Source organism: Carcharhinus amblyrhynchos, chromosome 23 (genome assembly GCF_965287045.1).
Source record: "Carcharhinus amblyrhynchos chromosome 23, sCarAmb.v2.hapA, whole genome shotgun sequence".
NCBI classification, from domain to species: domain Eukaryota; kingdom Metazoa; phylum Chordata; class Chondrichthyes; order Carcharhiniformes; family Carcharhinidae; genus Carcharhinus; species Carcharhinus amblyrhynchos.
This window is the reverse complement of record NC_137346.1, coordinates 26,473,109-26,497,880: the sequence shown is the minus strand read 5'-3', so window position 1 is coordinate 26,497,880 and position 24,772 is coordinate 26,473,109. Positions and strand designations below refer to the sequence as shown.

At 42.9% G+C, this 24,772-nt stretch overlaps 1 protein-coding gene across 2 annotated transcripts in view; it reads right to left on the bottom strand.

Annotated features, from left to right (window-relative positions):
- LOC145357375 (double C2-like domain-containing protein beta) overlaps window positions 1-24,772 on the bottom strand; it is a 300,330-nt gene that overhangs the window by 142,956 nt on the left and 132,602 nt on the right. For both annotated transcript variants that reach the window (XM_080210683.1, XM_080210684.1), the window contains one exon: window positions 3,547-3,656. In XM_080210683.1, coding sequence (XP_080066809.1) covers window positions 3,547-3,656 — 110 coding nt within the window. The remainder of the gene's footprint in view (window positions 1-3,546; window positions 3,657-24,772) is intronic.

Here is a 24,772-nt window from a genome sequence, read left to right as displayed (position 1 = left end):
GGTTGTTCAGAACAAGTACATATACTATGAAATTAAGAATGGGTTAAGACCAACTGTTAGCACACCCATCCCAGGGCCCCAAAATGGATTGATACTAAAACATACTGGGAAAATATTATTTGACAACACGCACTATGAATTGGTACTGGTAGTGGTAAATTCAGCCTGATCACAATTACCAGACTGGTGCCCCTCCCCACTTAGAAAATAGTTCACTTGACCCAGAAGCTGCTAAGCCGAACGACTGGGACACACAAAAGGGGAAGAATTGCGCAGGTCAAAGGGGCACAAGAGGGGGGAAATCCTGAACGATCTGGCGACTCCATACAGAGTGGGAGTATCCACCATTAACGTGATGAAATCTGGCTGATAATAAGCTCAGAGTCCTAATCTAACAAGTTAAACAGATCTTGGATAGCTTAAATGAAAAAGCTCGCCAAGATGCCGAGGGGAATTTGGCTGAGAACAGGGCTAATATGGTTTATGGTTACTGTACTAGAAGGACATGCCCAAACTATCAGATTGCCTGAGGCAGGGTGGAAGATGAAAGCAGGCAACAGAACCAAAACTGTGTAACATCTATGCGCAATGGATGGTGAAGCAATTACGTGAGAATCTTGACCAGGTTAACAAGGGGAAATTTCCATCCGGGATCAGTGATGAACAGATTGAACACTAGGGGGAAAAGACACCTCGATGTCACTAACTGCCAAATACAGCAACTGACCAAGGTGTGGACTAACGATGGTTGTAGAGGAACCCTGGGGACTGCACTCAGAATGGTGATCCCAGTAATATTAAAAGATAAGGTCAGATTGAGACTTTTTGAAGCCAAAAATATAGGGATCATTAAAAGGAGGGATGTGGATGGGATATCAGGGACTCTACTGTATGTGGTTGAGAAAGGAGGGAAGCTCATAGGCACCAGTCTGGAGAAATGCAAACACACAAGACGGTCGTTTGTCCACATCTGGTGTATGAAAGTGAACATGCCCTGTGTGGATTCAGAACAACCACTCACCTAAACTGTACACTGGAAATTTGAGATGGGATGTCAACCTGGGTTGCTTTTAGGGGAGAGGAAGAGTATTGCATTACAATCTCACTAGAAAATTACCAGTGTGGGGAAGCCATATGTAACATCTACAACACTATCTTTTGCATTAAACCACACATTCTTGCTAGGATAGGATTGATTGAGATGGTAGACATGCACAGAAGAGAGAAAATACTAATAAATGCTAGCGAGGGATTGAGACAAAACTCAGGGGACTATTTTGAAAAATTTGATACCATGATAACACTTCTACCCAAGAAACTTCAACAAATTCAGACACAATTGATCACAGCATACAAGACCTTTGTCAAAGTGGTGCAACAAATAGGGGAAATAAAAAAGAACATTAGTGAAATTAGAGTCACTACATGGTGGGAGAACCTATGGAACTGGGGTTCAAATGTCCAAATCAACCCACGGGCCCGCATTCTGTTACACCTGGCCGTAAAAGGAATCCTACTTACGGCAGCATACCTAACCATCCTCACGCTAAAGTTCACCTGACAGAAGGAGGAATTCCTTCAACATCTGGACTCAGCAAGGGCTATCTGACATCAGGAAAGGCTCTATAATCAAGAATCTTGTCACTGTCCTGTCTATATTGCACAATGTATAGTGACTTGTCATTTTGTATTGTTATTGCTTTATTTTGTATACCCGATTGGTGTGTTGTTTCTTTATTGTCTCTTTTATTATTTTACTTCATTTAAATTTATTATTGTGAGTTAGGGATGATATCGCCAATCTCGGATTCGGGGTATTTGTTCGTTGGTTTGGTAAGAATTGAGAGATCTGGTTTGCTGATACTCACTGGATCAAGAGGAAGGACTGTGGCAATATAATCAGGGCCTAGTTTTAAGGCTGATTAAATTGAGTATTCTAAATTAAAGAATTGGGCATATTAAAATCAAACAGTCAAGCCAGGCTTAACTAAGGTCAAATATACAAAGACACAGAAACACGTCTGGCCTGTTCCATCAATCACCCAAAGATCTTGCACTCTACTGAGACCCAGCAGGAGATCACCATACCCTTTTGAAATGTACCAGCCGATTGCTAGAATTCCAGATTGGGCCAGACTGTCTGTCACCTAGAGTTCCTGCAGTTATCTTACATGGCAACAGGATACACGTAAGTAACAGCATGGAGATGGACACCTGGGGGTGGGCCCTGTTATCCTGTCAGGCAGGCGTCAACAAACTCACTGTATTGGAATCCTCTCTCGGGATCTCATTGGTCAGAAGCAGAGAAGTTTCTGGAAAGGCGGGGAGGGAGGGGGATAAAGATACACATTCTCCTCCCTCCCCACCAGGAGGGAGATGGCCTTGACCATCTGGAAGACTGATCAGAGAAGGAAGGAAGGAAGAAGCTGCCATTGAGACTCACCTTCATGATGACAGGCCAGAGGGGCTCAGAGAATCGGACCTGCAGTTTAACCAGACCATTTTTGCATGTGGTATACTTGAATCTGGGGCATCCTCTTGCTTTGTGAACAATTTAAGGGTTAATAGTATTATTAATAAACTTATTGAACCTTTATTTGTGTGTTTCTCCTTTGTCCAACTTGCAAATAAGGACACTGGGGTAAAACTTTGAAGTAAGTAAACTGGTCGAAAGTATGAGATTTTACAGGTACAACACATGCTGTACCTGCATACTAACTTTGTGATCCATGCACGGTAAATCCCTCACCACCTCTGCATGCTACAGATGCTCAGTAATACTCAGCTTTTTTCTTCTTCCTACCAAAGTGATCAAATTCATTTTTTCCCCACATTATACTCCATCTGCCCATCTATATCCATCAGCAAATTCTGTGGCCAGAATTTTCCAGCCGTACACTCAATGGGATTCTCTAGCACCATTGCAGCGAAAAGTGCTTTGGCTGAGTGCCAAATTCTCTATGCTCACTTGCAGCTGAGCATAAATGGCTGAAAAATTCCAGCCCGTATATCTTGCAACATCCTTCCCTACCTATTCTTCTATCATCTGCAAAATATAGCTACCATGCCTCGACTCCCCTCATCTAAGTAATTGCTATTAACTGTAAAAAGTTGAGGTCTCAGCACAGGTCCACTGCGGGACACCACTCAATGCCAATCAAAGACTTATTTATGCATACTCTCTACTTTCTGCCAGCTAATCTTCAATCCAGGCTTGCATGTTAGACTGAACACCATGAGTTTTTTTTCACAACATCCTTTGATGATTTCTGGAAATTCAAGTGCAGTATCTTTGCTACCACTCTCTTACCTGGTCAACTCTTTTTTAAAAATCTATATAAACAGATCCTCTTTCAGGGCTCCTCGCTACTTCTCTGAAAAACTGCCATGAGGTTGGTCAAGTGTGACCAGCCTTCCAGAAATATATTTTGACCAGATTAGCTTATTTCCCTCCTTTCATCAAAATCCAGTAGCTTCCCCCACCCCATAGACAAAGAAAAAGAATTAAACGGCTTCAAAATTTAAGATATTAAAATTTAATTTTACCTTAATGTCTTCCGCACCATGTCTTCATCAGTGATCCCATAGTAAGTGAGAGTCTCATTCCAGACTGGATTCAAAGTATTTCGTAACGTCTTTGTCCTTAGTTTGTTGGCCTGGAATTAAACAGTACAAAATAGTTTAATTTTACTATCATTGGAATTTTCCCATCCCATCTGCTACAGGAATCATAGCAAGCAGGACCATGCAAAAGGTACACTGCCCTCGGACAGGGTTTTCCAGTTTTGGGGCGAGCATAGTCAGGCAATTCTACTCTTTGTGTTTGTAACGCATCTTAAAACTTAATTTATAAGCTAACATTTGTAACTTATCTCTTATGTAATTAAATACGGATATCAGGAAATTGCTATTAGTGATTCTATGCTCCTCTAGTGAGTGCACTGTGAAGAACGTCCAGAATTCAATCAATTAGAAACCATTGAACTTAGAACTTCCATTCTTACAATCCTGAACAAACCCGTGAAAAAGCTAAACCTTATTGAATGAGATGTAACTGGGTTTTTGGCAGCATGTTGAGTCATTAATATTAAACAGCCTTACTGGTCCAAAAGAATGATTTTAATAATTTAGTATCTACAGTATGATAAATGTCTCATTTTTTAAATATTTGTTTATGATATTTTCTTTGGGATATCCACATGGGATTAAACTAATCATTTATTTTGCTATCTGTGAACAAAAAGGAAGGAATTTGGTGTTTTCGATTTTCTGCTCATTTGCATTTGTTTGTTACAGTCAAAGTCCTAAAATGTGAAACATTATACAATTCTTTATGTTGGTCAGTGGGAAGCTGATTTCTCTTGTTAAAAGTTATTGGTCTCTCCAGGGATCATAACTCCTGCTTGCTGGCATTCAGCAATCTCTCTAAACCTGTGGACACAGCTTTTGATCCTTGAGTTAGCCTGTCTCTGCTAAGCAGCACTCATTTTTAAGAATAAAGAAAATTACAGCATAAGAACAAGTCCTTTGGCCATCCAAGTCTGCACTGACCATCCTGCCTGACTGAACTAAAACCCCCTACCCTTCCAGAGACCATATCCCTCAATTCCCATCCTTAAAAGTCACTTACTGTATCCATGGCAGCAAGTCCCAAACACACACCACCCCCATGTAAAACAACTTGCATCGTACATCTAAACCTTGCCCCTCGCACCTTAAATTTATGCCCCCTAGTAATTGATTCTTCCACCCTGGGTAAATGCTTCGACTATCCACTCTGTCCATGTTCATCATAATCTTGTAGACTTCTATAAGGTCGCCCCTCAACCTCCATCATTCCAGTGAGAACAAACCAAGTTTCTCCAACCTCTCCTTATAGCTAATGCCCTCCATACCAGGCAGCATCCTGGTAAATATTTTCTATACCCTCTCCAAAACCTCCACATCCTTTTGTTAGCGTGGCAATCAGAATTGAACACTATATTCCAAGTGCGGCCTAAGCTTTTATAAAGCTGCAACGTGACTTGCCAATTTTTAAACTCAATACCCTGGCAATGAAGGTATGCCTTTTTGATTATCTTCTCCACCTGCACTGCCACTTTCAGTGACCTGTGTACCTATACACCCAGATCCCTTTGCCCATCAATATTCCTAAGGGTTCTGCCATTTACTGTATATTTCCAATCTGTATTAGACCTTCCAAAATGCATTACCTCACATTTGTCTGGATTGAACTCCATCTGCCATTTCTCCACCCAAGTCTCCAAGTGATCTATATCCTGCTGTATCCTCTGATGGTCCTCATCGCTATCTGCAAATCCATCAACCTTTGCGTTGTCCGCAAACTTACTAATCAATCCAGTTATATTTTCCTTCAGATCATTTATATATATTACAAACAGCAAAGGTCCCAGCAGTGATCCCTGATCCACTAGTCACAGCTCTCCATTCAGAAATGCACCCTTCCACTGCTACCCTCTATCTTCTATGACCAAGCCAGTTTTGTATTCACCTTGCCAGCTCACCTCTGATCCCATGTGACTTCACCTTCTGCTATGAGGGACCTTGTCAAAGGCCTTACTGAAGTCCACGTAGACAACATCCACTGCTCTACCCTCAATCGTCTTTGTCCCTTCCCCGAAAAACTCGATCAAATTTGAGACATGACCATCCCTTCACAAAACCATGTTGCCTCTCACTAATACATCCACTTATTTCCAAGTGGGAATAAATCCTGTCTCAAAGGATCCTCTCCAATAATTTTCCTACTACTGATATAAGGCTCACCAGCCTCTAATTACCTGGATTATTCTTGCTACCCTTTTTAAACAAAGGAACAACACTGGCTATTCTCCAATCCTCTAGGACCTCCCCTGTCCTAGTTGGAGACAATAGACATCTCTTTAACCTGTGCTTAACGCTCTCTCCACTCACTTTGTCTGTACCTTTAAGGCTTGATTAGCTGTAAAGAATCACATTCCAATCATTATTCTGCAAATTGAGTTTGTGTCTTTATATGCCCTGTTTGTGATTAGAATTCCCACTCCCCTGATGAAGGGGCAGCCAGCGCTCCGAAAGCTAGTGGCTTTTGTTACCAAATAAACCTGTTGGACTTTAACCCGGTGTTGAGATACTTCTTACTGTGTTGACCTCCCCTGTAGCCAGTGAGGATACAAAGATTTCTCTCAAGGCCCCAGTAATTTCCTCTCTTGCCTCTCTTGGTATTTTGGGGTATATCCCATCAGGCCCTGGAGACATGTCGACCTTGATGTTTCTCAAGAACTCCTCCTTTTTGATCTCATCGTGACTCAAACTATCTACACATCCTTTCCCAGACTCATCATCCACCAAGTCCTTATCTTTGATGAATACTGACGCAAAGTACTCATTTAATACCTCACCCATTTCCTCTGGCTCCACACATAGATTTCCTCTGGCTCCACACATGGATTTCCTCCCTTGTCCTTGAGTGAGCCAACCCTCCCCCTGGCAACCCTCTTGCTCTTTATATATCAATTCTCCAGGCGGTTCTAAGTGCTTGCAGGTGAATGACCATTTAAATGGCATTGCAAATTTCCAGCCTTCATTATTCAGTACCACACAATACCACACAATTCATGATCACCAAGTAAATGTTAATGAAATTGGGTTACAATAATGTTAAAGGACCAAAGTTGCATTCTTGAACGAAGCTTGCCTCCATTTCTGTTGGGAGCTCTGACCAATTGTCTCTAAGCCACAACCAAAATCAACAGTAGGGAATGGGTTAATAATTTAATCACCATTCACCATTCTTGATCAAAAACAGGGAGATAAATTGCTTCCAAACACCGGATGAGTATGCTGGAATCTGAAACCAAAAGAGAAAACGCTGGAAAATGTCAGCAAGTCTGGCAGCATCTATAAAGGACAGAAAATTGCTCCCAAACACTGATGATGAGGAAGATTGATTGGTTCACCTTCACATCAGACTCATTTCATAAAGTTTTAAAATTTACTTATTAATGCCACAAGTAGGCTTACATTAACACCACAATGATGTTACTATGAAAATCAGCTCGTCACCACACTCGGGTGTCTGTTCGGGTGCGTGAGGGGAGAATTTAGCATGGCCAATGCACTTAACCAGCATATTTTTGGACTGTGGGAGGAAACTGGAGCACCTGGAGGAAACGCACACAGACATAGGGAGAACATGTAGCTCCACACAGACAGAACCCAGTTCCCTGGCGCTGTGAAGCAGCAGTGTCCACCACTAAGATGATGAGCATGCTATTTGGAATCCAGTCTCTCCTGGCTAAATCAGGATTTTCTCTATTTTCATTCAGACATGTACCACAGAGAATGTACATGGCAGAACTGAACAAGTATTTAGTAATAGGTAGTTCTTTGCTTAACAAGTGCTGAAAATGCACTGTCACAGGTGTGTGGTGAGCAAATACTAATTCTTCACTTGCACAAATGAAATCACATTCTCAGGAAGTACACACTTGAAACAGCCTGTTCGCTATTTTAAAACACAAGGGCAAAGCAACAAATAAGTAAATCTTTTCCTGGCAGACTATTGACATAGTACTGACAAGTGAAGCCACCATGCGGTCAAGCCCACGGAACAAGTAGTGGAACAAGTCAAGAGGGCCATTTAATCATGAACTTTCACACCTCAAATGATTGAAGTTCTATTGTGAGTCCATTAGGGACTTCTTTCCAACAAAAATTGGGATTAGGGTGTCCATTTTGTACCAAGGTCAGAGATTGTGCAGAAACTGCACTGCATTTGAGAAGCATTCTTCTTGAGTGCCATTCAAATTCTTCACATATTACCAAATTTATAATCTGCCATGAGCTAGCACAATTGCATGGCAGCTCAGAAGGCTTTTCTGGAAAAAAACCTTGGCTTCAAAGATATTCCTTGATAAATTCAAAAATAGGATTCTGGTGCAGCTTAACTAATACAGCTGAAAATGGGTTTAATCAAAAGTAAATCAGAGTCTGGCCACCACTGATGAGTAATCTGATTTTAAACAACTAAAAATGACTTAAGACAATACTGAATCATGTGAGAGTTATATTGAGGTACAGTTTTTAGTTTCTTAGTAAATCAAAAAGATGAACTTTAAAACACACCTGTTATATCACTTTAGGGCCCAGAAGACAACTTGCTTTCTGGAGTTTCCTCAAAGACCTCCAAATGAGTGGACTTTGCAGAAACATCCAAAGGTGACCTACTCATTTGGGGTGTGACTTTTTTTCTGGGAAGGGCATTCTGATAGCACAAAAGATTCTCAAATTTGCTCTGGACATAACATGCTTGAAATTATATGATCTATTGGATGGGTAATATTGATATCTCACAATTTCACAGAATCCCTACAGTGCAAAAAGAGACCATTTGGCCCATCAAATCTGCACCAGCTCTCCGACAGAGCATCTCACACATTTACCCTGCTCATCCCCCTAACCTACAAATCTTGGGGCACTAAAGGGCATTTTAGCATGGCCAATCAACCTAATCCACACATCCTTGGATTGAGGGGGGAAACCAGAACCCCCTGGAGGAAACCCACACAGACACAGGCAGAATGTGCAATCTCCACACAGACAGTGACCCAAGGCTGGAAGTGAACCCAGGTCCCTGGCACTTGGAGGCAGCAGTGCTAACCTCTGTGCCACTATGCCACCCCTATTTTCTTTGTGCCAAAAAGAGAAAACAGGTGATATTTCTACCTTGTGGTAACAAACATAAAAAGGTATGTCTCAAAGTCTTGCATCTATCAGAAATGACACAGTTGGCTTACTTTCTTGGTCAAAATTAAAAGGAAGATATTAAATATTTTCAGAGATCTGTTAATCTGGAGACAAAAGCCTGGAAACTTCTGAAGTAGCTGATGAGGGACAAGTTGGAGCAGGTTTGAACCGCATCTAAACCTGTCTGAAATCCCACAGTTAGGTTAAATGTTAGACTACTAGGATGTCTCCCCTCTTTACAGTGGCAAGGAGAAACAATGCTGTGGTAACTTGCCAAAATGAAGCAGGACCAATGGGCATGACAAGAAAATTTTAGTTTGCCAAATTTAAAATTACTTATTAAACTTTCCTCCTTCCAAATCATAATTTAACACTCTTTGGCCCCCCCACCATCAGTTGGATCTGATCCTGGCTTGCAATGTACACATGCAATATTCAAGTGTACTCGGTATTGGGGTTGACAAGAGGGAGATCTGGAGAGAATTCTGGTGGGCAATGCCATCCTACCAGTTCTAGGTGTGGGTAGGGAGACAAAATAAACACCTGCCAACATCTTCAGCAGAATCTGAATCAATTCCTCAACAGCCACTCCAGATGATGGCAGCTTTGCACTGCCAACAGTTTGGAACTTGCAGGTTAAGCAGCCCTGAGCAACATAAATTAGCCTCTAATAAACCTCAGGATGCAGCCTTCCAGCCAGTTAAAATATACTTTGCTAACAGAAAACCTTTAATGAAATCCCCCAGTGACCATTAGGAAAGTGATAAAAATCTTTCATTACGGTGCAACTCAGTACATGGTTTGTGGAATAATGCCACTGTCCTCCAAATACATGGATTTACTCTGGAGTAACGCACACAAAATCCACTCATATTAACAATCATGGCTACAAAAATCTAAAGATTTATTATATAATTACTGTATGTCATGGCATACAAGTCAATCCGGCATACAAGATGACTATCTTTTCAGTCCCAAAAATCATATTTTTGCATATATTCCGCATACAAGTCAACCCCCTTTTTCAGCCCAACACATTATTCTCATATTATCGGCCAGCCTCAATTTTTCACCCCAGAAATGGAAGTATTAGTTCCTGACACCTTATATCTAGGTGCAAGAGATAAAGCAGGCGATATGAGCAAAGATGTATAGGGGTTTAAGACTTGACCAAACAGAGCAGACCGTGTGTGGAAAAATACAGAAGTGGCAACCACTCACCATGGGGCTTCACTTTTATATTTGATGTGTACATTGACCTTTGAATACTTAAAAAATACCTTCAAAATCAGGAGTGAGAGATAGACTTGTACATCAACATCTACAGTAGGACCTGACACATACTTACAAAGTGTCCACCAGGTACATACGGCCACGTGGCTTCTCCACTCAGTTTTATACATCTGTTTTCTCTGACCTTTCGAAGGAAACCAATGATCTTTTCCTGCCTGGCATCACCTTATCTAATAACACTCTGATGATGTCAAATTATCCCCTCTCCTTATGAACATTTTTCATTTCCTCATACCTGTGGCAGCACAGAGGCACTGCTGCCTCAAAATGCCAGGGACCCAGGTTCGATTGCTGGCTTGGGGTCACTGTCTGTGTGGAGTCAGCACGTTCCCCCAGCGTCTGCATGGGTTTCCTCCCACAGTCTGAAAGACGCGTTGGTTAGGTTCATTGGCCATGCTAAATTTCCCTCAGTGTACCCAGTGTGTGAACTGGAGTGTGACAATTAGGGGATTTTCACCCTAGCTTCATTGCAGTGTTAATGTAAGCCTACTTGTGGCACTAACAATAAACTTTAAAACTTTTCTCCAACTTAACATTACTGAACAACTATTTTTCAAAAAAACCTTGAATCATTTGCGATTTCCCAAGAAGTTCCTCCACAGTTTGCCTTTAAACAATTTAATAACATGGAAATGTTACTCTTTGGAGTTAAATATTTTTGTAACCTTCAAACAATTGGTATGAGTAAACAGATAATGACAGAAAAAGTGACTGATGTAAAACTGATTCAATTTCCATCCCAGCCATTCTGCGTGGACTGCAAGTTTTAATTTATGGTTTAAAATTCAGTCCTTTCTATCATATGGTTACACAGCAGCAACTCACCAAGGTTACTTTGACAGCACCTTCCTCTCTTGTGACTTCCATTATTGAAGTAGACAGGAAGAACAATGATGCTGCAACACTATTACTTCAAAGTCACGTTCCACTGTGACCTGGATATACATTGCGCTCCCTTGTCATTGTTGGATCAATATCCTGAAATTCCATAACTAACATGGTCAATGATGAGAACGTCATCACTATAAGAAATAGAATGGTTCGAAGAATGGGGCAGTACAGTGGCTCAGTGGTTAGCACTGCTACCTCCGGGTGATCCAGTTTTCTTCCACAATCCAAAGATGTGCAGGTTAGGTTGATTGGCCATGATAAGTTGACCCTAGTGTCAGGGGGTTAGCAGGGTAAATGTGTTAGTTACAGGAATAGGGCCTGAGTGGGATTGTGGTAAAACTCAATGGGTCGAATGGCCTCCTTCTGCACTGGAGATTCCATGATTCTATGAAGGGAAGAGCCACTAACACCTTCCTCGGAAAGAAAGAGACGAGCAATTGACGTAGCCTTGCTAGCAAACAGCCACATCGAGAAACAAATAAAAAATACATGAAGCATTGTTTGCGTTGAAGAAAAGTACTGTAAAAGAATTTTTAATTATTTATTGTTTATAACCTAACTGTACACAGTCTCACTGAAGGTTACAGTACACTGAGGCATTGCTTTTTCCATGTCTCTACACACAACTATGTTGAATCATGGGCCATTCTAGTCTGAATCATTTTTGTGCGATGTGTCAGAAATGTATATTTCTTTTTGAATCCAAATTTTAACTGTCATTTATATTATACCTCAAGCTCACACAGTTTGGATGAAAGCAGTTTGAGCTTTGGTCGTAGTGCTCAGACATTGCTGCTTGTGCTGTGATAGAAGTTGCAAAATCAGTCACGAGAGGCTGGCTTGGGTCCACAAGTGTGCAAATGAAGTCTGTCACCATTTCCACGCTGGAAAGGGTGGGCTCCAAGCTATGTGCAAAGCCTCAAGTACGCCCTAGATTCCTCCTCTCTGCTCATTGACATTGAACATAGGTTTTCTGGACAATTTCCCAATGCACAAGCATTTTGTTGCCTGTATCCATTAGTGTTTGTCTGCTGCAGAAACCTGTATAATCCTTGCCCCTTCCCCTGTCCTGCCAATCCTCACTCTTCCCCAGGTCATTCTATTTCCAACCGTTATTCCCAGTCCTTGCACCAGACACAATGGATCTTCCCGTCCAGAGGTTCAGTTGAACTTGCAGGTGTATGCAGCCAATCAAGAGCATAGTTAGCTTTGGCTAGACACTGAATTCCTTCAAATGAGCAGTCTGCATGAATTTGGCTGTGGGGCCTAATTGCAATCAACAGACATGAACTGATGACTCATGACACCCACTCCTGCTTTTGAGGGATATCCAATTTAACCCTGGCTCTCTCTTCCTCCAACCTGCCAAATCATTCTGGGAATTTTCATCTTCTCTAACTTTTACATGCCAATACTGTTCTTCCTCGCTTCCAAGTTGGCGTTCCTACTTCCCCACTTCAAGCTTTCATTCATGCTACTCTGAAAAGTGAGCACTGTGTGCACATTATCAAAGGTTTCCCCTATTCCATGCTGAGAAAAAATTAGCATTCATTTTCAGTCAAACGAAAACGCTTTATCCATGCCATCTCAGAAGAATTATCTGAGGAACACAGGGTAAGGGTGATGTTTTCTCTTCTCTCCAGAGTCCAGGGCAAATTAGAGGATGAACCACACTAATGGGAAAGAAATATGTTCTCTTATTTACGAAACACTTGTGCAACTAAATTAACACTCTACAACTTTGCTTCAACCAGCTGGTGATTCTAATCTGAACCAGCTGTACTATATTAATTGAATAGAAACCAAAACAGAAAATGCTGGAAAATCTCAGCAGCTCTGTCAGCATCTGTGGAGAGAAAGTAGAGCCAATGTCTAGATGACCCTTCAGAGCTAAAGACAAAGAAAATAGAACGAGATTTGTACCGCGAGGATTGTGTGGGTGTGGGTGTGGGTGTGGGTGTGGGGACACTACAGTTGATAGGAATGGCATAGACAAAAAAGGACCTCTTAATTGATGTTCTTAGCACCATTCCTAGCATTCATTATTACCTTGAACATTCTCTAATTTTTTGTCTCTTATTTTCTTTGTCTTTAGTTCTGACAAAGGGACATCCAGGCTCAAAATGTTGATACTATTCTCTCTCCACAGATGCTGTCAGACAGACCTGCTGAGATGTTCCAGTTTTTGTTTCAGATTCTAGCATTCTGAGTATTTTGCCTTTGTATGAAAATAGAAGAATTGTACTTTGTCTCCATCATTCGTTTCAAAAAAGATGAAGGGATTAAAAGGAACAAGGCTCTTATTCTCCTCTGCCCATTCCTTCTTCCTGGAGTTGATTTGTTGCCTTGGCCAAGTGAGAGAATCATAGCCCCTTTCCTTCTGATATCAAAGAAACAGAAGCTTCAGCTTGGATCTTTGCCAAATAACAGGATCTTCTTTCTTCCCTAGTGATTTTAACAAGCTGTCACCAACTCCAACTATATTCACTAGAGAAACATTTTGCCTCTCATTTTTTAAAACTGAATGAATTTAATCTGATAGATCAACAAGATTGGGTCGTATTGCTCTGTAAGCAGCCTCTGATTCATATAGTGCCACGTAAGATCAATATCAGAATGACAGCAATATTGCTTGCTGCACAACTTGCAAGTAGAAATCTGAGTGCCAAAAGCTACTTGGAACGCAACTGTTAATGAGGCTTATCATCAAACAGCCCTGACAAAGAATCAAAGATCATTGGATTAAGACTGGAAGGTTGGAAACTAACAATGGTTTGAATCCTCAGCTCGTCCACGGTTGGGATTCTCCAGTCCCACTGCAGTGAATGGAGATTTGGCTGAATACCAAATTCTCCATCCTCACCGGCAGCAGTGGTGATGGGAGCGAGATCGGAAGATCCCGGCCAATACGTTTTCCCTTCATTTAAAATAAAACTATCTTTATTGATCTTTGCACAGCCCAGTTCAGTGTAGGATGTCACCATAATCATACTAGGTTGACAAAAAGGCTAATTATCCCATGCAACTTTGACATTCAACTTTCCTTTCACAGCATCCCTACAGTGCAGGAGGCCGCCATCCGACCCGTCGAGCCTGCACCGACCACGATCCCACCCAGGCCTTATCCCCTCAACCCCATGTATTTATCCTGCTAATCCCCCCGAGACTAAGGGGCAATTTACCATGACCAATCAACCCAACCCGCACATCTTTGGAGTGCGGGAGGAAGCCGGAGCACCAAGCATCATTTCATGATGCAATTTGACATTTAGCATATAACTTGCATTTTCCAGCTACCCCCGCCACCACCCCACCCCCCCCCCCCCCCCCACAACCTCCTTTCCCCATCACCCCCCACACACACAGAACAACTGATATCCATTACATAACTAGTCAGAGGAGAGATGGGCAAGCCACCTGATACGAGTTACCCTGAGGAGCAGCAACCAGAGTGTAAGTGCCTGTTCTGCATCCCGCTGATTCATCGTGTAAGAAATTACAGGCACAAACCAGCCTCGTCAATGGTGGATAATATTAGTGCATCCACTCCTTCATTCTAATTCTGGTCATGCAGGTCAGAAAGCAGGAAATTATGTATTTGCTTTCCTGCAATTTTATCAAATTCAAAAAGAGAGCACTTCAAGTTGCCACGAGAGGAGCAGTACAGCAGCAGTAGGAAATGATAAATGGTTTCATATTTATGCTTTAGATTGGAATATTCAGTGCTTATATAAGCTTAAGAAACAAATTAAAACCCTTGCCTTTATTTTCTGTGAGAATCCCAAACAGCATTTGCATTTAATTGAGTGAAACAAGGTTTTATGACACAACACATTTCAGTACTGTATTACACTTTACAGTGCGTGGCGATAAATGGGCTAGACTATTTGCTGATTAATCAAATATATTTTCAAATCTTTCATGTAGTTGAAATTGTTTCTGACCCCTGTTTTTCACCGTCACCTTAAGGATGTACGCAGCTGTCAAGCTCAAGTTTACTTTATCCTCGAGGAATAATGGAACATTTATAAAATTAATGAGTTGAACTGGCGGCGGGGGGGGCATACAAAGCACAATTTTCAAACATGGAGACGGCACAAAACATGGAAGATTGGCAAATAAATTGGTGTCAGACTTTAACAGGCTGCAAGAATGGGCAGTCGCACAGCAGGTCAAATCCAACGCACGAGGTGAGGGATATTGTTAGGAAGAGTGAGGAGAAACTATACAGATTGAACGGAACAATTTTAAGAGGAAGTGCAAGAACAGAGAGAGACCTGGCAACACTGCACAAATCTTTGACTGTGGCAGGACAGATTAACGTGTGTGATCCTGGAATCTATAAATCGATTAACAATAAGGGGTTACCCATTTAAGACAGGGATGAGGAAAATGTTTTTTCTCTCAGAGGATTGAGTCTCTTTGGAACACTCTCCCTGAATAGGCAGTGGATGCACAGTCCTTGAATATTTTTAAGGTGGAAGTCACTAGATTCTTGATAGTCAAGGGGGTGAAAAGTATTGGGAGTAGATGGGAATATGGAGTTGAGGTTACAATCAGATCAGCCATGATTTTATTAAATAACGGAGCGGCTCAAGAGGACAGGCTCTCCAGATTCATAGGTTCGTATGTTCCCTATGGCTTTAGGGCAGATAATGAGAAGGCACAATTTAAAGTGATTGGCAAAAGAATCAGAGGCTACATGGAAAACGGGCCTTCATAGCGAGGGGGATTGAATATAAAAGTAGGGAGGTCTTGCTGCGGCTGTGTAGGGCATTGGTGAGGCTGCAGCTGGAGCACTGTGTGCAGTTTTGGGCGCCGTACTTACGCAAGGATATTTTGGCCTTGGAGGGAGTGCAGAGGAGGTTTACTAGGCTGATGCTGGAGTTGAGGGGGTTGAGCTATGAGGAGAGGCTGAATAAACTAGGCTTGTACTCGTTAGAGTTTAGAAGAATGAGGGGAGATCTCATTGAGACGTATAAGGTGATGAATGGGATGGATAGGATAGAGGTGGAGAGACTCTTCCTGCTCAGAAAGGACAGTAGGACTAGAGGGCACAGCCTCAAGATAAAGGGGGGGCGGTTTAGAACGGAGTTGAGGAAGAACTTCTTCACTCAAAGGGTGGTGAATCTCTGGAATTCTCTGCCCATTGAAGGGGTGGAGGCTGCCTCGCTAAATATTTTTAAAACGCAGGTTGATGGGTTTTTGATAAGAGAGGGGATTAAGGGTTATGGGGAGAGGGCGGGAATGTGGAACTGAGCCACGACAGATCAGCCATGATCTTATTGAATGGTGGGGCAGGCTCGAAGGGCTAGATGGCCTACTCCTGCTCCTATTTCTTATGTTCTTATGTATGTAACTAGCCAGGATTCAGAACGCCGAAAAGGGCAGAGAATGCAGATTAATGTGTCGTCTTCAAAAGGAACTTGGATAAATACTGGAAGAAGAAAATGCTGAAGGATCATGGGGAAGTGTGGCTACCTGGATGGCTTTTCAAAAAAAGCAGACACAGAATCAAAGGAACAAATAGCTTCATGCTGTTAAATACTTTTAAAACAAATCAATGGGTGATGAAAGAGACATAATTTGGGAATGCTGAAAATCAAGATCAAGCAGCCTTTTTAAAATGTTTCATGGGATGTGACTTGCTGCCATAGCCAGCATTTATTGCCCATTCCTATCTGCCCTGAGTGGCATTTTCAATATATTTGTGTGAAATCCTTGTGTTTATCAAAAAAAGATGTAATTTCAAGGAAGAAATCTTTCAACTTTGATCACTTTTATTTTATCCCTTGTGATGTGGATGAAACTGACAAGGCACTTGATTTGATATTAGGAAACCAACTGGATTTTTACAATTTAACAACCATTTCCTAGCCCAAGTCCTCAAATGCCAGCTTTCTTAAATTAAGTTTCTCAACTTTCTATGATGAAATCTTTTTTTATTACCATTCATTCACAGGATATTGGTATCATAGCAAAGCTGGTATTTATTGCCCATCCCTAATTGCCCATATTCAGTGGCTTGCAAGGCCATTTCTGAAGGCAATTGAAAATCATGTTGCAATAATCCTGGAGTCACATACAGACCAGACCACAGCTGCCCTAGTGGGACTTGAACTCATGTTATTAGTCCAGACTGCTAGATTACTCGTCCTGTTAAATAAACACTGGCCCAAAACTTCTGGGTTCTCCAGCATCACATTTTGGAGGTAAACTAATGATGAGCTATGGACGCTGTCCAGGACGTTTCCAATTAAGGGTTCACCATGCAATTGCCAGAAGTGCTAAACTTCCTCTGGATAATTGGGCACCATCCAACAGAAGGGATTTTCTATTACTACCTTTGGATGGTTCTGTCAGTTTGATCCTGATAGCAACCCTGAAAGGGTTAAAAGGGGAAAAAACCCTTTAAACTCTAGAATAACTAACTATCTAAACATCCAGGCCCAGTCCCAGAGAACCCACCATACCACCACCCCCCCAACCTCCTGGTCCGAACTCAACCACCCTCCAGGTCTGACCTCCAGCCCCCTCCCCCATCACCCACCCTCCAGGTCTGACTTCCAGCCCCCTCCCCCACCACGCACCTGGTCCAAAAATCACCCATTCCCCTCCCACCAGCACCTCCCAGCTCCAAGCTGAACTCCCCCCACACCCCCCCCCCCCGCCACAACCTCTCTGGCTCTGCCCCCTCTCCTGGCCTGATCCCCCCCTCCAGCTCCAGTCTGACTCCCCCATCTGGCTCTGACTAGACCTCACACTCCTGGTTTGACCTTCCTCATCCGGGACATCACCCCACCTCTCCAAGATGTTCCCTTTCTCTGCTCCTGTCTGAAATATCTCCCTTTACCATTCGCCCTCCCCATCTGTCATTAGGCCCCCCCTCCAACCCAGTAAACCACTTACCAGTAAAACTTATCTGATCCCTTGTCCCTTTAAATATCTCTTTTATAGCAGCTACTGCTGTAGAAAGAGGGCATGATCTCCTCTCTGCATTCCAGTTACTCTGCACTGATGCTGCCGATGGTGTGCTCCACAGTTTCTGTCTCATGCAGCTGGAGTGTAGAAGGTTTGGCAAGATAGGAGCTGTATTATTAGTGAGGGCAAACTGATGGAGATTGCCGTTCTGTGAAGTTACAGGTCAATGTTACCATTCCTGATCAAATGTACTGACTGAGAAATTCATTGCTATACCAGTGTAAAAGGGGTGATGAAGCAGATGATATGGCATTTAACAAGTACATATATTCCACACTGGAAGTGTGCCACTCACTATTTAGGGGAGGCGATGGCCTAGTGGTATCGTTGCTAGGCTATTAATCCACAAACTCAGCTAATGTTCTGGGGACCCGGGTTTGAATCCCATCTCGGCAGATGGTTGAAATTGAATTCAATAAAAAACATCTGGAATTAAGAATCTACTGATGACCATGAAATCATTGTTGATTGTCAGAAAAAACCATCTGGTTCATTAGTGTCCTTCAGGGAAGGAAATCTGCCATCTGTGGTCTGGCCTACATGTGACTCCAAAGCCACAGCAATGTGGTTGACTTTCAGCTGCTGTCTGAAGACAAATAGGGATGGGCAGATGGGCAATAAATGCTGGCCAGCCAGAGATACCCATGTCCAACGTACAAAAAGGTAAAAATTCCTGTTTAGATGCCAGAGCCCATACCTGAAATGGGCATCTGGTCCTTTCCTTTTGCAAATAGGATGCCAAACACTTGGTCAAGACCCCCCTTTCTAAAATTTATTAGCAACTGACCACAGCATCCACTAAACATACTGTAGTCTGTATTCTCAAATAGTTGGCAGCCAAATTATTGGTCTATATAGCTGGTTCCAAAAAAGATCATTTATTTTGTTGACCTTACAGGTCAGGAGGGTCAGGTGTGTTTGCAGGTCACAACTGCTTCCTCCACTGCCCCTGAAGATTGGCATCTGTGATACTAGAGACCAATGGAGGCCGATATAGATTATTCGCTTGGCCTTTCTGGCTGAGGACTCTTGTAAACGTCTTCTCTTTTGCACAGATAGTCAGAGACTCAAGGTCAGAGTGCAGGAAACATCCTTCAGGCCATAGAGTTTGCAATGACAATATCTACCACCAAAGTCACACTAATCCCATTTTCCTGCCCTTGCCCCAGATCTTTGAACATTATGTCAAATGCTCATCCAAATTTTTTTTAAAGGTTGTGAGGTTTCCAGTCTTAACTATTTTCCCAGACAATGCAATCCAGATTCCCACCACTCTTGGGGCAAAAGATTTTTTCTCAAATCCCCTCTGAATCTCTTGCCCCTTACCCTCAAACTGTGTCCCCTTGTGATTGATCCCTCAACCAAGGGGGACAGCTGTTCCCTACTCATCCTATCCGTATCCCTCAGAATATTGCACATCTCAATGAGGACTGAAGGGCTTAGGTCTGATCTATTATTTGTGGGATCATTTGGGTCTATCACATGCTGTTTGGCATACAAGTAATCCTGTGTTGTCTCTTCACCATGTTGACACCTCATTTTCAGCTGTGCTCCTGGCATGCCTTCTTGTACACTTCACTGAACCAGGATTAACCTGACTTGAAAAGAATAAAAACTGGTTTGGGCCAATAAAAGGTCTATATTTTTTAACCTTTTGTTTGCCTTTTTTTTCCCTCCCCTCACTCCGAGTTTTTTTCCCTCTCTTTTTTCACTTTTGGCACATGAATTGACATTGCATTGAATATTTCGATAGAAAGTTCCAGCTCAGGTTCTGTGTACCTTGGTAACAATTCTTCAATCTGAAGTCCTGCAGACAACGTTTTGCTGAAATAACTTACAAATCACATCAGCCAACTGTAAAACTGGAAATTTAATTATGAAATTCAAAAGTTGTGCCATTTGTTCAATGTTTTCTTCAAATTCCAGGTCATTATTCTAGAAAACTCTTTCAAATTCTGGAAATTGATTGTCTTCACAGCTTCAGCTGTTCTGCTTCTCCCAGTCTTTGTAAAAATTAACATCTCCCATTTTAACCACATTGCATGTGCGTTTCCTGATCAAAAACATAGGAACGCAAGAACTGGGAGCAGGAGAAGGCAATTTAGCCCCTTGAACCTGCTCCACCATTCACCATGATCATGGTGGATTACATCTTGGCCTCAATTCCACTTTCCTGCCCGTACACTGTAGTCTTTCATACCCTATGAATTAAAAATCTGTCCACCTCTTCCTTAAATTTACTTAATGTTCTGGCATCCACTATATGCTGGGGTAGTGAATTCCACAGATTCACGATCCTTTGAAAGTAGTCATTTCTCTTCAGCCCTGTTTTAAATCTGCTACCTATCTTAAAACTATAACCTCTTGTTCAAGATCACCCTACAAAGAGGAAACATCCTCTCCACCTCTGCTTTGTCAAGATAGAGATGTTTCAAAAAATTTTATTCATTCATCGGATGTGGGCATCTTTGGCTGGGCCAACATTTATTGCCCCCACCCCCCGAGGGCACTTTAAGAGCCAACCCATATTGCTGTGGCTCTGGAGTCACATGTAAGCCGACCAGGCAAGGACGACAGATTTCCTTCCCTAAAGAAAATTAGTGATCCAGATGGGTTTTTACAATAACCACCAATTGGTTTTATGGTCATCATTAAGTTTCTAATTCCAGATTTTTTTAAATTGAATTCAAATTTCACCATCTGCCGTGGTGGGATTTGAACCCAGGTCTCTAGAGAATTACCCTGGGTCTCTGGATTATTAGTCAAGTGACAATACCTCTACACCGTCTCCCCCTTGCCACCATATCATGACTAAATCGGGCAGACTGTGGACAGCTGCTACTTTCATCATTTGTGTTCCTTACTTCTATCCAAATGTTTCCACCGACTGATATTCTTCCTTCCCGCTGCTGCATTTGTTCAGTTTCAGCACACTTGCACTGGATGTCTAATGAGCAGCAGTCATGCAACAGCGCCAGGTTCAATGTCTTGAAGCTTCCTAATTGACCTTATCAATCATATTTTTGAAAAGAAGAGAAACCAAAGCCAGAATTTCAACTTGAGAACCTGAATAGCAATTAAACTGTCATTAAATGACCCAGTGTTTACTTAACAGCAATTAGATTTTGAGGTCTCCTTTGAGGAATGCAGTTTCACTCCAGCATCAGAATACATAACATGGTGCTTCTGTCAAATGAAAACAGCACATTGTTCGATTTACAATAAGATGCTCCCTGTGATCCGCTACGTGTTAAGACAACAACATCCAACCTGCATCTGTTCATTAAACTTCAAACATCGCACTTCAAAGTGTCAAAAGTACTTTTAAAAGGGGAGGGAAAAAAAATACTGTTTCTGACCTTGACAACCTGGTTACAGGCAAGAAATTTACAATCAGCATGCAATTAACCTGTAATTGACCCTAGTGTTCCAAAGGCAGCTACAGTTACCTGAATTTATCTGCTTAGTCCATCCCTCGAGGGAAAATACGGTTCCATGTAAACTGCAGGTGATGCGATTAACCACTCATTGACCACTTTAAAGGGAACTGTATTACCTTCATTTAGGCAGTTCCAACCCAGCTCCTAATAAAACTGGGTTGGCTCAAAGCTGCTTTCCTAGAAATGCTTTAGAAGTGCTGCACAAAATTGCCCTCACAAAAAAAAATTAAAAGTTGTTATTTGTTTATTCGTGTCACAAGTAGGATTACATTAACACTGCAATGAAATTACTGTGAAAATCCCTGAGTCACCACACTCTGGCGCCTGTTCGGGTACACCGAGGGAGAATTTAACATGGCCAATGCACCAAACCAACAAGCCTTTCAGACTGTGGGAGGAAACTGGAGCACCTGGAGGAAACCCACACAGACACAGGGAGAATGTCTGTCTGTGCAGAGTCTGCACAACGATCCAAGTCGGGAATCGAACCCGCGTCCCCGATGCTGAGAGGCAGCAGTGCTAACCACTGTGCCGCCCAATGTGTCTAAATTACAGAAGCTCCTTTGTTTTCTACAAGTTTAATTATTCATCTTCATGAATGAAGCAGAATGACCAATGGAGAGAGCTTGCACTGAAATTCATGATTTTTGAAAAAAAATGTTTTATGTAATGAATACAGATTGAACATTGGGTGTTGGAATAGAATCACCCCATGAATAACTTCAACTGTGCTTTGGCTCTCGTCCCATCCTATAAAATAGTCAATAAAACCAAGACCAGCAAGATAGATATAATTGTTTATAGGCTGATAATCATTACACTATGGAAATCACAGCAAACAAATACCATCAGCTCGGAGATCTGGCAACAGGGTAGCTGTTAACTAATGGGATGTGGCACTTTGTCTATCAGTAGCAGTTACATTTTTGAACGGGATAATGTTCTGCTGCTTCGCTGGAGCAAACCTATCAATAGGCATTGAGGTCCTGCAATTCACTGAGACCAGAAAACAGGCTCGTCTGATCTCTTGGAATCTCCAGATCTTCCACAGAACACTGAAAACATCAGTATAAAACCTTACAGTCACTCCTGAAAATGGAGTGTAGCCAGCTAGTCAAAGCATTATCTGCACATATGGCTGGGACACATCTTAGAGGGAATTTTCCCTCCCTGCCCACCACGGGAATCAGAGAAGGTGGAGGGGTGAGCCAACTATGCAAAGGTGCATTGACCTCGGGCAAGATTTTTGGGTTTTGGGGCAAGCTTGGTCAGAAAATTCTGCCCAGAGTTTCCGTGATACCAGTTAAATGCAGCCAGCACTTCTTGGGATCACCCTATATCCACCCTGCTGCAGACAGCAGCAAAACAGAGAAATGGCATGGAAGAAATACAGAGGAGGTTCTCGGATGCCTCCTTGTAAACCCCAGGGTGGAATTTTTCCATTTTTTGTGGTGTTGCAGCAGGTGTGAAATGTGATGTTGAAACCATCTCCCCAGTGGTGGCTTTCTCTGCTGTGTTGTTAATCTGATGGGCAAAAAACTCCCAGGGCATGCCAAGGGTCAGCACTACCCCAGGGCATGCCAAGGGTCAGTGCTTGCCAGGCTATGCCTGGGGACTACCTGGACATGACCCTCTTCCCCCAAGTAATGCACACACCTGAGCTCCTTAGGTGGGTTCTGCCCGACAAGTGCATGCTGTGGGAGGGCAGGAATTCACATCCGCGTGAATGGGGGATTATCAGACGTAGAGGGCTGACAATTAGATTTAAATTTATTCTAATTGGCTTCCAGACACTGAACGTGTGGAATCGGATTACGTCATTGACAGGGGCACAGGGTCCATGGTGACAGGTCCTCCCTCTGACGTACGAAACGTTTTGGGTCTTTCGCAGGACTTAACGCTCCCGTCACCATGAACATCGAATGTAAACGGATGTGCAAAATCCCAGCCCAATAATCCCATTCAAATAATGGATCACCCCAAGCACTCTCCCCCCTCCTCCTCACCGTTAGATCCCCACTCAGCCCAACTTCAGGCCACGCACCTTGGCAGTGCCAACATTGCCCTGCCCTGGCACTGACATTCTAGCCTGGATCCTCCTTGAGGCTAAAGGTCCAAGGAGATAGGTCCAGTGTCCACACATCCCTCTGCCACTGCCAGGCTGCAGAGAAAGGGTTCCCCAAGGATTGACTTCACCACTCTCCACCTGAATGGGAGTCCCATGGCAGAACTGTCCTTCTAGCCCTGGCAGACCTGAAGATCACCCCCTAGCATGATGGTTGCAGGCAGTTCTGTGATCTACACTTTCATTCCTACCCTTGTCAGCTGTGAAACTTTAGTGGCCAGGTCACTTTAATCTCCATACCCCCTGGATAGTTGGCAGGATTTTAGCAGCAGCAGGGATTTCCATCTCTATCTGTCTGAAGCTGCAGGTGTGGGCAGACTCCTTTGATGCCCTCTGAAAAAGGAGATTTCAATTTCATTTTTATTGAGCAAAATGGAGTTCCCCTCTCCTCAGCTGTTAACTCAGCCCTAGTACATTCACACAACTTTTATCTGAAGGCCCTGAGCCTTCCTAGCAAGCGGAAATCTTTTGAAACCCTCTTTATTGCACTGAAAACCTTTGGTCTCCTTTGATTTCATAGTGCAGCACTTTGAAATAGGCTTTCATTCACAGCTCAGTAGATTTCTGTCCAGGTTCCAGTCAGCCGTATTTATTTACTTTTCTCTTCACACCTGAATGCAGCTCAAGTACCACCATTGTAAACACTGCAGTTAGTAACAAAGACTCTGAGCCTGACTGACAACTGTGGTTTTTCAAAGGGATAAGTGGTTTCACTTCCACTTTTTGCAGCAGCGCACCCTCCCACCCCAGCTGTCCATTGGGCACAGAGATTAAAGTGACTTGGTCACTTCAAATATTTACAGCTGATAGGCAGGAATGAGGGTGTTGATCACGGAGCTGCTCAAATCTCCATGCCAGGGGTAATCATTAGGTCTGTCAGAACTAGAAGTGGGCAGTCCAGCCTTGACACCCCCACCCCATGAAAGAGTGGTGAGGTCAACACCTTGCCCCCAGCCAAGTCTACCCAATGCCTATGACCCCTGGGTGACCATCCCTCTGCAGCCTGGTAGTGATAGAGGGCAAATGACTGCTCAATTTACCTCCGTGACCACTTCTCATGGCCCAAGGCACCAGCCCAGGGGCTCAGTGGCAGGGTGCCAGCTTTTTTTGGTACTGTCGAAGTGCTCGGCTTGAAGTGAGGCTGATTGGGGATCCGAGGGGGATCAGAGAAGTTCGAGGGTGGATTTGAGGTGGGGGCTGTAGGGAAGGAGGGCTAAACTGCTGGTCTGAGGGGGGAATGGAGTTGAGGGAGACCGGGCTTGAACGGGGGTCAGAGAGATGAGGGAAGCTGAGG